Here is a 14,447-nt window from a genome sequence, read left to right as displayed (position 1 = left end):
GACTGGTGTGGTATTGCTAGTGTTAGCTAGTGTTAGCATCTAGCAATCGATAGCTGATATCATCATATCGAATGATAGGCAGTAAAAATTTTCAAAACGCGTTGCAAGTTGTACAAAACGAAGAAACTGGTTAATTGTGGTTCCATAAACAGATTGCAGCATCCTTTCACACTTTGACAAGTACCAGTCATTTCGATTGGTATTGTCATAAGTAGCTTTCATACGAAATTATTTTCAGTTTGAATACATAAAGAACAAAATAAAACTCATTATATTATTCTTTCAGTTATCATTGCGAAAGTCATTACATCATCGGGGGAAAAATATAACACGAAGTAAGAATTTTAAAATAAAATTGTAAAACCAGTCAATTTGACTGGCGTGATAGTTCTATTGTTTAACAAAAAGTAGAAAGATATTAGGAGCGTAACCAGTTCAACCGAATGGTAGGTCGTTGGTAAGGGTTGCTGCCGGTCGTTCGTCCTAGGTCGAAGACTAGGTTAAGTTAGGTGTGATCTCTTATCGGCAGCGAGAAGTAGCGAGTCTACCCACGTTCCTCTTATCTTTCTCGTTTGCCGGTACCCTCCTCTGTTAAACTTACAACCCGACCCACACATACGTGCGATACATATTGTCGTTCGGATGTAAGAACCCGCCAACCGAGTTGCGTTCACCTATACGAACGACCAACCATTGGCTGCCGCCATATATGGCCTCGATGACGAGGTTCACTCGTTTTTTCGCGCCAGTTCTGCCACCGAATCGTTCTCGTCCTCGTTGACTTTTATGACTTTTCGGGGACCGTTCTGCCAAATCGTTCGCCGAGGAACGCCGTTAAGGGTGCCGCGTAAAGACACTGCTTTATTATATAAAAATAACCCCACGACGTATCCATTACCGTCCGCTCGTCATCGCGACGAACGGCCATTGGCGAATTTAAATTTAGACAAATTTAATCCATGCTACGTAGAAAGCGATCGATCGGAGGATGAAACCACTAATTTGTAGTGGAAGAAGATGAAAATGGAAATGGCGTGGATGACGTATGGAAGCAAAACGAAGAGAAAGGAGGAAGACGATGGAAACGAACTGAGCGTAGAGTGCTTGGTTTGCGAGGTTCTGCGATGACCAATTTCCAAGATTTAAGTGTTGAGGTTATTCGGTGTATAAAGAGAGAAAAACGCGCGGATAAAGTGTAAGGTACGAAATATATATATTTGATTTAATAGTGAAGTGTAATAATAAGTAGGAATAGAATTTGAGCTGGTCCAGATCCGCACGCTAGCAGTGTTACCTCATAACTGAAAACCCCGAAGCCAACGTCGCCTGTCTACTGTTTATGGTCTGCCTTGCTGCTATTCTTTTGTCTATATGCTGTCGATGGCTTCGGCGCTTGAGAAAACTAAAAAGATCAGATGTGGAGTTTTCCTAGAAGTGGTGACCACAACAACATTAAGAAAATTCGAGACGCGACAATTTATACCATTACGAACGGTCGTTGCTCGGTTTTTAGCTCTATGATCTAAGGAACAGTGGAAAGAGGGTAAGGTTTATCAGGACGACAATGACCAATGGTTGGAATGCAATTACAGCAAGTGAGAGTTCCATTCTACGATCGAGATAACGGGCAAAGTAAACGGTTATTTTCAGCGTGGTGGACGCAGCTCTGGCTGCCTTTCGACCCCGGAATTCGAGGATTTATGACCACGCTCGTTAATCTATCCCGCTCTCTAAACTTCTGACGAGCTTTCGTCGCTACTGTAAACAGAATTAAGAGCGAGTAAAGTTTCCCTCTCCTATCTGCTGGCAAAAAGAATATCCACCGTTACCGGGTCGCTTCGTTAAACAAACTGCCGAGCGGAAGGCCATTCCCGCTTTTTCCAGACCAACCGTGCAAAAGAGGAAGGAAGATACGGGAAGGGGGGCGTGGCGTGTAGGTGAGCAGTGAGAATGTGCACGATCTCTGAACCAGGATCCGGTTTCTTTACCACTTCGAAAAACTCAGTCAGCTGGACGAGCCGAGAAGCGAAAGTTTTCGAACTCGATGCGTCGGAGTGGCGTAGAGGCAACGAACGAGATTGAAATACCCTCGTTTCTGCCTCCTTCTCGATCCCCAAACCGAGCTTCTATTCCTCTACTTCGTCCTCCTCTTCTCTAGCTTCTCCTTTTTCTTTCCTTCCATCTTTCCTTCCATCTCTCAGTTTTCTTTCGTTCCGCCGTTGCTCGCGACGCTTTTATTCCCCCTTTTTCCTTCTTCGTACACAGGGTGCCACGTTCGATTTGTAATTCAGCGAGTTTGAGAGGACTGGCATGCGGGATGTAGAGTTGACGTTGCGCTCAAAAAGTACCGTAGATAAAGTTTGAATGCGAAAGTTACGGGGGCGGGGGTTCGCGCTTATACAGGCGGCGGCGAAGGTCGTGGAGGACTGGGTGGAGCGTTGGAGAGGGTGGCAAAGGAAGGAGATATAAAACCGGCGCACACGATGGGGATCTGGCTCCGATAGGGAGCTGTAAGTACGTTAACTTTGCCGTTTATGTTCGACGAACGAGAAACACCGAAGATTCGAGTGAGAAAAGTCAGCTGGAACACCTCGCGCGCCCTCCACTCACCCCTTCCAACGCCGATTCTTTACGGTTTTCTTCGGCCAGAGTTTGCCACGTGAATTTCGCTTGTTACGCCAGAGATATCGTGCGTTTGACGGGTTTCGGATCTCGTTAAAATATGTAATAGTTTCGTATTAGTTCCTCTCGTATTTCTTCGTTGTCGATGACACAGAATTAACGCTTCAATTTCTATCGACACGCAACTTGCGCTTCTCTAATTATTTTAACACCGTTGCTGACAATTTTTACGTTTTTTCGATCGATCTCAAAATTCGATTAATCTCAAAATACGTCGACAGTTGTCTAATATAATCGCTCATTGATATTAACCGATTCACCTAAATAAAAAGATATTAATAAACGAAAATGTATCGATCTTAGAAGACGTCAATTAAATCTTAATGGGAACGAAACCGTTACGCTTAATTTCTCGTTTGCCAGATAACTGCTACATTCGATTAATATATCATCGATGAATGTATCATCGACGAGTTCCTTCCGACTGAGCCTAATATTCGAAAACGTCCATCACGTATAGCGGCCCGGAATGAAACCAACGCGCCTCGCTTTCTGCTTCCCCTTCGAACACCATCCTTCTTTTCACCGGCTGTCAGCTGTCAAAACGAAAATTCCTCGGCTCGAAACTAACGGAAGATTCGCGACCGTGTCATAAACTCAAGCAAACGCGAGCGGTAGACCATCTTCTGTGTCATAAATCCGCTAATATTCCTTCTGCAGTTGTTCGTTACTATTTTCGTCCTTTTTCTCGGCAAGAACTCGCGTAAGAGAATCTCAAGATTCATCGTTGCTCCGTTGTTTCACCTTGCCGACGAATTGCAGGGAATTTTCGTTGTAGCCAGGAGGATGTAGGAAGGCGATCCGGTTCCAGCCGGAACCGGTGTTAATTATTAAAAAAATGAGACTCATTAAAATGCGGGAGCGCATCAGCTTACGAGCGAGCATCCATTGGGTGCGTTTCGCTCGAGCGGTTGCCACGGTCGGCCAAGTTTCGCGGTAATTTTCGAATATTTCTGAAAATTAATCTAGCTATTACGTTACAAGGGGGGGGGGGGCAGAGAAAAGACCTCGGCCATAGACTTCGAAAGATCTCGCTGGATTTTCGTTTCCAACGGAATCCGTTTTCGAGAGAACGATTTATTTTCACAGTGTTATCTATACACAATACACTGTCCGTAAAGTAACGAGGCAATGTTGTTCTTTGTTTCAGGATTGCGACAACGGTCTGGACCCACTGACACACCGAGGAGCGGTGGTGAGTTTATTTAGTCGTTTACGAGTCGTTGACAACTCCGTCCATGTTCGTTGGTACCGTGGACTTTCCTATAAGACGGTCTTTTATAACGCGATAGGACACGGTTGAAACATTCTTTTCTTCTTCTTTTTTCCGGGTGCAATACACGTATTTCTTGCTTACACACGTACAGGAAAACTAACAGTTATAAAATATGTAAAGATTTACAGCTGAACCGGTACAATCCATGTGGTTTGCGTAACTCAGGTTTCTAGGATGCGGTAGAACGTATGTCCCACGTTGTACTTACGCTGTTTTACTGCATCATCCTTTCGTTTCGCAAAAGATATTCGTAAAAACGTGGCAATTTGATACGCTGATTTAGGGAAGATCGGATGGCAAAGGAGGCCAGGCGGCTGAATAATTCGATTGGCCGTAAACGAGTGATCGGAATTAAATTCGAAACGGAAAATTTGAACGAAGCGTACCTTTAAACGGATCCATAGCGGACCGGTTCGAGCGTTAATTTTTCGAGTAATAGCAACTTGGTCGTTCGCGCTCGCTTCGCGGCGCTCATTAGCGTAATTGACGTAAGCCTCTCGATTAACGAGGCTATTTTGTAATTGCGCGGGCCACGGAAAGATGAACGGACCGGCGATAAATTTTTCGGCGAGAGTGGCAGCGAAATAAAGATGTTAAAGCACGACTGTCAGCCTCGTAAATCGTTGACTCGTTTCACTTCACCCCGCGCCGATACTTTTAACCCGGGTGATACGCGCACTCTGTTGCAGCTGGATAACGAAATTTCCGTGGTTTACGATTTCCTAAATTCGAAAATTCTCATTTCCTCGTGCTACCGTGCCAGCCTCGATTCCAGCGACGTAACGTCGTCGCGTACTATCGTAGATCCACGTGCTTCACGGACGCCAGAGAAATTCTCGCACAAATTCCAGATATCGTCCCGGTCTATCGCAGCCATGTATCCGGAAGATGAAAATGAAAGGAAGACGAGACGATGATTTTTTATACGTATTGTCGCGCGGGAAGTTTCCTGTCGTATGCGCACACATGTTACGAGGGGTTCCAGCGTTATGTCCTTTCCGGGCCATAGTTACGTATACAATGTAGGTCGCGTACAATGTAGTGTAGTTTTTGACGTTAACCACGTTACGCGGATTCGGTTTTATTGCTGGTTCCAACGAAACGAAAAAAGGAAAAAAGAAAAAGCGAAAAAAGAGAGAAGAATGTTTGAAAATCGAACAACTTGCTCGCTTTGTACCGAGAATATTACAAAACGATTTTCCAATCGCGCGATATTTGGTTAATCAAAGCAACTTTAATCGATAGTTGACGAGTATTACGCGTTTCAACGAACCAACTTTCTCGCAAGCTTTCGGCGAAAGTGGAAAAATGAATAATCAGCCCGGCTGGAAAAAAAGATCCTCTCCAATGTTTCGTATCGAAGCCCTCGGAGGAGGACGTTGAAAATATATTTTACCGTAGAAATTGAACTATTTTTTGATCACCGTTAAAACCGGTCGCGCCATCAAACGTTCTGCTTCGTTTTCCCTGGGCACATTTTCGCCAGAAACGGATTAAGAAGTAATGTATTCCGTTAGGAACAGTTCCGGTAAAGTCCTTTTCCCCTGACCGCCGATACCCGGTGGCTTTCGTCAAAAGCTTCGCCGGGGCTCGAGCACGCGCGCACCACACTTTCGACTTCGTCGTGAAAGTTAAATTGCCTCGGTTTTCGTGTCATCTGTGAATTTTTCACTTCTCTGTTTCACGCGAGCACCCTAAAGGACGCGCGTGCGCTTCGCCAAACCTTTTGGACGTCGAGTTTTAACGTTGATTCCGATCCTCTTGAATCCGGCTCGTTCGAAAGGGATCGCCTTAATTGAACATTCGGTGTCTTCTAAGTGGAGGGTGGGTTGGAAGGAAAGGTTTATACGTTAAACGAACCGACAGAGTTCGATGGAAGAGGTTTAACGGCAAGACGGAACGAAAGTTCGATCGGATCCGTCGATGGAGAGCTTTGCAGTCCGGCTCCGATGAAAATCCACGTCCCGCCGTACAGCGAATCGCGTGTGCCCATCCGACTCCTGCTCTCCACAGGTATACGTGTACGTACCACATACCTCGGCGATCGATATTCGATCGCGATTTATATATACGCGTTTCGGTCCGGATTCTGGGTCGGCGTTTCTTCCTTTTTTTTTTTTTTTGCGTTTACGGTCGATATAATCGCGGTTTGACCGCGTGGTTTTACCTATATCGGTGGCCGATATGAACGCGGTGGACCGGAGTATGAAAAATATTTGGGGAAAAACTGAAGGAACGGTGGTGGTGGATCGGTGGAAAACAGAAGCAATGCGGTGGAAATCGAACGAGAAAAAACGCGGGCTATGGCGGAATTCGAAACGAGAAAGGACGAGAGCGGGTAAGGATATAGAACGTTGTAGCTACATATGTTTTATCCGAATTTGTAGCTCACGGCAAAACCGGGTAAAATGTTAGACTACGATCTGTCGTACGAATCAGTTTGCGTTTATTTATCGATACCGCGTAGTTCTTCTCTTCCTTTGTCACCAAAGGAGATTTAACACACGCGCAAATTCTTTCGTACTCCGTACGTGAAACGAGACCCGACGCGTACTACTTACTACGATTATTCGTAGCTTAAGAAACATTGATTCGAGTTGGAAACAGATTCCGGGAATGCAATCCCGGGTCTATATAGGAACGCACGACACGGAACCAAGCTGATCAGCTCGCCATATCCAACCGGTAATTAACCCTCGAATGATATTCGTGCTGGAAAGGAAAGTTTAAATTGTGTCCGCGCACGTACGGGACAGTTCCATCGGTGGCTTTTTCATCGTCGTATTTCAGACGTCGACGACGAGAGCTTTTATCTTGGAAACATATGCAGGAGTTATGCGAATTTCACGCGAGCATAAACGTAACGGAGAGCGAGTGTCGTTGGAAACTCCGTTTGCAGGACGCAGACAAAACGATCCATCGAGGATCAGACGGCAGAGAGGAGAGGATGCGCATACTGTGGCGAGACAAGACGGCGAGATGGTTAACGTTTGAATTTGATGCTCGTATCTAATTCTGTTTAGCCGAGTGATCGAGATACGTGGACGCGGTGCATCGTGTAGGAAAGTTTAAATTATCCTGTCCGCCGAGAGGAAGCATCCGCTTCTCCGGGGAAACGACTACGGTTGGCCGAGTCTGATTAGTTCGCCGGTCCCTGCTTCGTTTTATCCTATACTCCATCGGTTTAGTAACTACTGTGCGCGGCTATGAACCAGAATCGAGTAGGTAAGGTGTTGTAAAGTGTCTCTCCTTTTCGGCCAGGTTGGCCAGAAATTGCGAAAAGTGGAGGATCACCGTTGGTACTGTTCTGAATTCCCTTTCCAATATCATTTCCCTTCTGCCTGGCTGCTTGTTTCTCTTTCCCTTCTCCATTGCAACCCTCCTCTATCTCTCTTTGTTACCACCCTTTCTCACTTTCAGCTTGTTTTTAGTCTACCTGGTACTCTTCTATCGTCTTCTCCCTATTGGTTGGAATCGTCTGTTTAATCAGAGTTCTCTTGATGAACCGGTTGCGTCGGTTGCCGGAGATCTGTATCAATTTTCGTAATGAGTCCCTTCGAGGCACGAAGCTGCTTTATAGATATTCCGGGTAAATGGCCTGCGGGGACAATGCGTTCAGTTTAATTAATTCGACGCGCGAGACCGTGCGCTCTGGCTGTCTTCGCCGCTCTACGACAACCGCGTAATAGCTTGCCTCTTTGTTCGACCGGTTCGCGGTCATTCATTAATTCCCAACTTGCGACGTGACCGCAACTTTTTCATCCGATTTTTCCCTAACAGATCCATTGCACCGATATTTTTCCCTAATGCAGTTTGGTATCGCACAGGCCATTAGCCTTTCGCAGCGGTTCGTAGGAGCGTCGCTTCGCCAAATGGTCGTGGGATAGGACTTTGATCAGTTTTTCTATCGATCATCGAGCAAGATATCGACTAGGTTTCTCTGTGTCGAGGATAAGTGGTGCATTTCTTTATTTCTAATACGAAACACCAGATTTCACATAGTCAGTTCCAAGAATTAGTAGGGTCAGTTGATGTTCCAAGCTATTCCCTGCTGTAACGTTGTATCGAGTGTAAGGCACGACAGATAATAAGATTCAGGGCCCGAATAAAATTTTGATAGAAATAAGACGCGTACCTTCGTGAAGTAGCGCACGGAATATTATAATCCGTGCTAATATTATACAAGGCTATTATAAGGAATTAAAAAGGCAAATCGCCGTTAACGCAGTACCATCGTAGATGCATTCGCGGATCTTGCTTAAAAGACCGCGGTAAAATTGCATTCGCATTAAAACGCATGCTATAAAACGTGCGATCGGCTAGCAGCCGCCTAGCCAGCTCCTTTTAACGTCAGCTCGAAAAACCAGCCACGGTGAAATCGAGGGAAAAATAAACGAGACGAAACGGAACGAAATGAAAACGAATTTAACTATCCACGAGCCATTCGGTTGCACAGGCCGATGGCTAGTGGGGCTGGCCTGTAGGGACTCGTCCTTTTTCTACGATCGTCTCTGTAAAAGGGAGATAGAGATTAAAAATTCTGCGTTGCCATGAACCCATTACCTCTTGATACGTATTCGCAATTAACGTTTTACTCTTCGACTTCTCGTATCAGTTTCGGAGGGAAAAGCTTTTGCTCTTCGTTTGACCGTTCGTTCGTAAACAAGAACGGCTGTCGCGCGATAAATCTCGTAGATCCGAGGAAAAAAGCGAGAGTTCGCTATTGGCGTTCGAATGTTTCGACGTGTTTTACTTCGGACCGGCTCGCGGTATTTCGTTCCGCGGCTGTCGCCGGCGACTTGGCGCAGATTACGAAATCATATCGACGAGAGGGAGACGCGGGAACGTCGAGCACGATGCCAGCAACACAGAAGGCAGAGAGTGTCGCGCGACGAAAGAATCCGATGAAATACGGTAAGGAGGTCGGGAAGTTGCGAACTCGCTTCTTGGCGAGACGTTGCCGTTTTACGTTGATTCGCGCTCGAGCGGCGAGCATTGTCGGTAGCAGATGCAGAGAAGCGACATTCTGTCGAGTTTCTGCAATTCGATTTGAATCTCGTAATACCGAAGTTTGCAGAGTTCACGGAAGTCGAGATAATTACGGTGCTGTGCTGATTTCATAGACGCAAGGTGGTCCTCCTTTTACACACCGACAGGGGAAAGGATATCGTTCGGGCTTGCTAGCCATTATCCACCGATAATGCTCGAACGAGGCCACTTTTCACTCGACTTGCAAACGAGAAATTCATACGTTAAAGTATAATTAACGAACAGAAAAATGTATTATTTCGTACGTAAAGTTAAAACGCGCAAACGAGTTAAATCTCTGTCACATTTTCGCATAATCCGCGTCCGATTTTTACAGTTCCTTCGTTGCATTTACAGGGCTTTCATTTATTTCAAATTTTAATCGTTCTCGAACGAACGAGATCAAACGAACTCCCGTCGGTTGAATTTCTATCGTAATGGACGAAAAATCATACGGAGAATGGGTGCACACTGGATACCTATTATACGAATTCCGATCACATAGATTATTCATACGCACTTTAACGAACTATTAGGTTGCCAACCAAGCGATTGCGGATTTTGTCATTACCATCTAATTACAAAATCCGCAACCACTTAGTTGCCAACTCAATGCGTATAAACTTTTCTCTTCTGCGCGGATTTTTCCTTTTTAAACGACTCCTCTTACGACAACAGCCTTTATTACGGCAGGAATTTCAAATCCATATTAACGATTTCTCAGCGCGAAATAGACCGATCAATTTCTGCCTGCCAGCGCGTTCGTTGGAAGAGTTCTAATTATCCGAATCGTAATTGGAAAATAAGTCGGTGGTTCTCGTTGGGGCGAATCGAGTAATTAATATTCTTCGGTTCGCACGATATACCGGAAGTATCGTCGATAGTCGGGGCTAATGCAGCCCGCGCTATTTAATACCCCCCGAGGAGGAGAAGTATACAGCCGGTATCGTAAGGGCAAAACTCAATTAACAAAGTGGCTCGTCATCTTCTCCCAGGCCTCGAAACTAAATCCGTTTAATGCACTTATCTTTGTTGCCGCAGCAACAGAAAGCACTTGAAATCCGTTTAATATACTTATCTTTGTTTCTGCAGCTACGGAAAGCGTTTCTGCTTTTAACGTGTATTAACTTACACGCGAAAGCGAAAGCACGGCTATACGAAGCACTGTTTCAACGTAACCTTATTAGCGCTACGAAATTAAGTGCAGACGTCTTTTCGTATACTTCTCCTCTTCCAAACCTGCACGTTGTTTTTGCACTCGCGTTATATCATCGTTTCTCTTTTCTTGTTCCGGGAATTAATTTGCTTCGACGTATCGCAGACCCGCATCGAGTAGTTCCGAAAATCACTCGCGAGACTCGTTCGGATCAGCCATTCGATGGTAATTTCGCGAGAGAAAGATTTTGAGCATAGATCTCGTTGTACGATAGTCGATAAAGTACCCTAGGCGAAAGGCGGTAACGTACACGCAGAGAAAATTTGGATAGAACAATACTGGATGTAATTGCAGCTGTTAAACTGATGTAATATGTTTTAATAGTGTATCACGGTAATGGTATATTAAATAGCATAATGCTCTGTAACGGTGTGATACGTTTCATGTTCATAAACTAGTCATAATTACTAAAATCCCAAGCGCCATGCAAGCTCTTTTAATACCTTAATAACGAAACTATTTCGGTACATAGTACGAACAACAGGTTGCCAAAATGTTTTCGTAAAAGTCATTTCTATCGTGCAACAAACACGCGTCACGAAGATCAACAACGTACGATATCATTGATATTCCTTTTGAAATATTACGCGACCATAGGGGTGAACGTGGATCGCGGTTTGATAATAATTCGAAAAGTTGATTACAAAGAGAGAAAAACGAAAGCGCGCGCGCGCGAGAGAGATAGAGAGAGAAATCGCGAGAGAGAAAATACAGAGTAAAACGAAAAAGCGAGGAATAATTACGTGTCACGATCTGAACGACGTGACGCTCCGTTCCACGACGGGTGTTAATTTCATGACGAGAGATCTAATTTGTTCGCGTCAATTTACCACGCTCGAGTATTTCTCTGTGTTTACATTAATTCTCGTAAAATGGCATCCGGCCGCTCTGCCGGCAGTTCGTCACACGATTGCGTCGAGGTTCTTTCCGTGCTCGTGCTGCGAGCCGAGTACTTACACTCTTACGCGAGGACACATTTGCACTCTTACACGTTACGGAAACGAGAGGAAAGAGGAATCCGCGTGAAGAACGCGTCTATTTCACGCCTACTTTATTTCACACGGCATTGCATCCGGATCCGTTCTACGACACGCGCAACAACCCGTGCTGCCATTTTCAAAGACACGAACGGAAGGAACTCGCGTATCCACTGCTTCTTCATAGATCGCTTTTCTTCTTCTTTGTACGCGAAACGGAACGAAACTCCGAGGTTCCGAGTACCGAACGGAATTCTTTTGGTCTTCGTGAAACTGTATCACCGAGCGTTCCAAAGTTTGTTCGAAACGTCGAGCGTGTTTAGAGCGTACGCGCGGTATAAGAACGACGACTGTTCCTGCCTTTTATCCATTATTTAAATCGATCAAAAAATATTTCCAAATGATTTAGAAAGATATTTCTTAGTCGCGGTTAGAGTGGTAAAGGCCGAATAGAAACAAGTTCAAAGTACATTTTTCCCACTGTCCCGCTGACTCTTGTCGTCTGTCGATTCGAGTCTGACCAAACTTCCTCGTTGGCAAGAAGACACGTCAAACTGGTATCCGCGAATGGTATTGTATTCGACTTGATCCGTGCCGAACAGAATAAACTTATCTCGATCGAGGTCGGAATAAACTTCAGGAGTTGGTCGATTCGTAAAACTCGATATCTCAGAGTCGACGAGAAGAAAACGTTCTCGCGAAACCAAGCGGAACGTCTTCGGTTAAAGTTTGCATAAACGACACGTCGTCCGTCGATTTTCATCGTTACCTTTGGTTCTTCTTACGAATCGAATCAAACGCACGCTCTTTCGTTACACCGTTTAATTCCAGGAACACGGAAAGAGCGTCGTAATCGATCAAGCATTACCTTCGAGAGGCACAGTAACGCGATCCTTCGAACCGATACCTTTGGCGAGCTAACTTTGCCGGAAAAACGTTCGTCCCAACAGGGGTGGAACACGTCGCGCGATAATTTTTCTCGTTTCCGCTCACGAACGCACCCTTTTCTCACCCTCTTTCATCCTCCCGCGCCGCGTCGCTGTTTTATTTTCTTCTCCTCCACCTTTTCCCTTTTTTTGTCTCTTTTTTATTACCACGACGCCTGCTCGTGTCACGAAATTATTTCACCGCCAGTAGTTACTCTACATTCGGTACAGATATCGCACGCTCCGGTCGGATAGTTGAAACGCGGGCCGGACAAGAATTATCACCGATGACAGCTACGGGGAATTCACCGGCCAAAGGGATAAATTGGTTCGAAAGCCTCGCCTTTCTCCGTTGTACAGTTGCCATCTGGACGGACAGTTAGAGCCCCGCGTTCGCTGCTAATGGCAACAATTTATTATTTTCAACTTTCCAACAGGACGGTTCACCTTTCGCTCGGCCCGTATTCCCTTTTCTTTCTTTCCATCGGTGAACCTGTTATGGGTGATCAATCGCGCTGCCCGGATTCGTACAGGGCTTCGGCCGAAAATGGGCATACGGTCGAGGGTTGTAATGAAATCGGACCTGTCGATTGGACCGGAGGATATCGACTGACTTTTTTCCTTTGCCTACGCTCTTTGCCTTGTCGCTCAGAGGGTGATGATCGGTCGTACAGTCGTTAGTTAGACGTTATCTAAGGACATTTCGTCGTCCACATAGGGTCCTTCCGTGCTAATAACATCCGGTGAAAAATGATCCTGTTACGGTACTACTATGGTGCAAGATTTTTCCCTTTTCAGGTAAATATCTTAGGAATGGAATATACGGAATAGAAATCCTAGAATGATAATTTAGTCGATGAGATATCGTTGAAAATCCTGAGCATTTCGTTGCTAATACTTCTTTTCTTTTTTCGGTAAAACGGTCAACTTTGTCTCTTTTATTCCGCGAGAAATGTATCGCGATACGGGCTATTAGATCGGAGATGCAAGATTTCCCGCGCAAAATAGTAAGCGATTCCAGTTGACACGAATTCGGTTTCGTTTCCTGACAGCGTAATAACACGGTATTGCTTCCTTTTCGCCTATATCGCTGTATATACATATACCGCGGCGGACCAAAATAATCCCCCGCGCGCCATTCAGAATTTCCATTATTATCTTGATTATGCAAACAGATTCTAATTGTCGCTTGTAGCAGCCGGCCTGGCCGCCGGTTACACGGCCGTACCCGTGTACGAGTGGCGTCGAATTACCAAAACGTCCAACTTTAAGCACCCCTGCCATTCGCCCTGTGTGTGCATCTATGTGTGGCCAACGTAATAACAGAGCGCATGAAGTTGCCGGTCCCTACGTATATATACGTACGTCGTGTACATAGAACGCGCTCGTGGAAGGAATTACTGCGCTGCGTGTTGCAATTCCAAATGGCTGGAATAACGTAAGGGTCGTCTTGAATACGGGCGCAGAACCGAATGTCGGGCTAATTGGCTGCGGTGGTAAATTGGGCCAATGCTTTTGCGCGACCTCGCGACACCCTCTTTCCCTCTCGCCAACCCCCCTTCCTTCGATTACGGTAGCGACAGCTACCCGCAGAAAACGCGCGAATCGTTCGATCGTTCGAATAAAGTACTCTACCTCTTAGCGTATTGTTCCAGATAAAAGATCGGTCGAAAGGATGATCGTCGCGACACGATCGATTCCGGAGAGAATTTCAAACGAAACTCCATTGCGAAGACGAAGATTGCGAAATGAATTTTTTCATCGCGTATAAACGATTTAGGTATTTTAAGATTGCAGATCGAACGACGGTGTCGTTTAAATTTCTCTCGCCGATTCGAGAGGCCATCCAAGTGCGAATGGGTTTAGGATCGTGTAAAATGAGCGACTGCAGATGATCGCTGACTGTTGTGGTTTACCGATATCTGTGTGTTTCTGTTGTACGAGTTGATGCGTGTGTTGTGTATGTTGTACCATCTAACTCTCGGCTCTGTGCTGCAGACTACGCGCGTTGCTGTTGTAACTCTCTGCTCTCTCTGCTACTTTGCACGGTTAGTTGACACGGTGACTGTGATGGTACAACGATTCGCTAGACTCTGTTTAAAACTTTCTGCAAATTTTACGTATCGAACGTTTCACAAACGACACTTTGATTTGAAAAAGTCCTACCAACGTATATCGAGGGTACAATATCCTGAAATATCTTAAACAGATATTTCAGTTTTGTTCTTCGATTATGGAAGATCATTCGCTGTAGCGCGTATACAATATTTAACTGGAGCAAACGAAGTCGAAAAATCATATTTAACTCAGCGTGTAATTTCCAGGGCGATGGATTTCCAGCG

The 14,447-nt window shown here is 45.3% G+C and overlaps 1 protein-coding gene across 1 annotated transcript in view; it reads left to right on the top strand.

Annotated features, from left to right (window-relative positions):
* LOC100651512 (B-cell receptor CD22) overlaps positions 1-14,447 on the top strand; it is a 310,916-nt gene that overhangs the window by 73,316 nt on the left and 223,153 nt on the right. Inside the window, exon 3 of the mRNA XM_003393124.3 lies at positions 3,833-3,877. Within this exon, the coding sequence (XP_003393172.1) occupies positions 3,833-3,877 (45 nt within the window). The remainder of the gene's footprint in view (positions 1-3,832; positions 3,878-14,447) is intronic.

Source organism: Bombus terrestris, chromosome 1 (assembly GCF_910591885.1).
Source record: "Bombus terrestris chromosome 1, iyBomTerr1.2, whole genome shotgun sequence".
NCBI lineage: Eukaryota > Metazoa > Arthropoda > Insecta > Hymenoptera > Apidae > Bombus > Bombus terrestris.
Note: the sequence above shows the minus strand (reverse complement) of the source record. Positions and strands in the feature narration are given on the sequence as shown.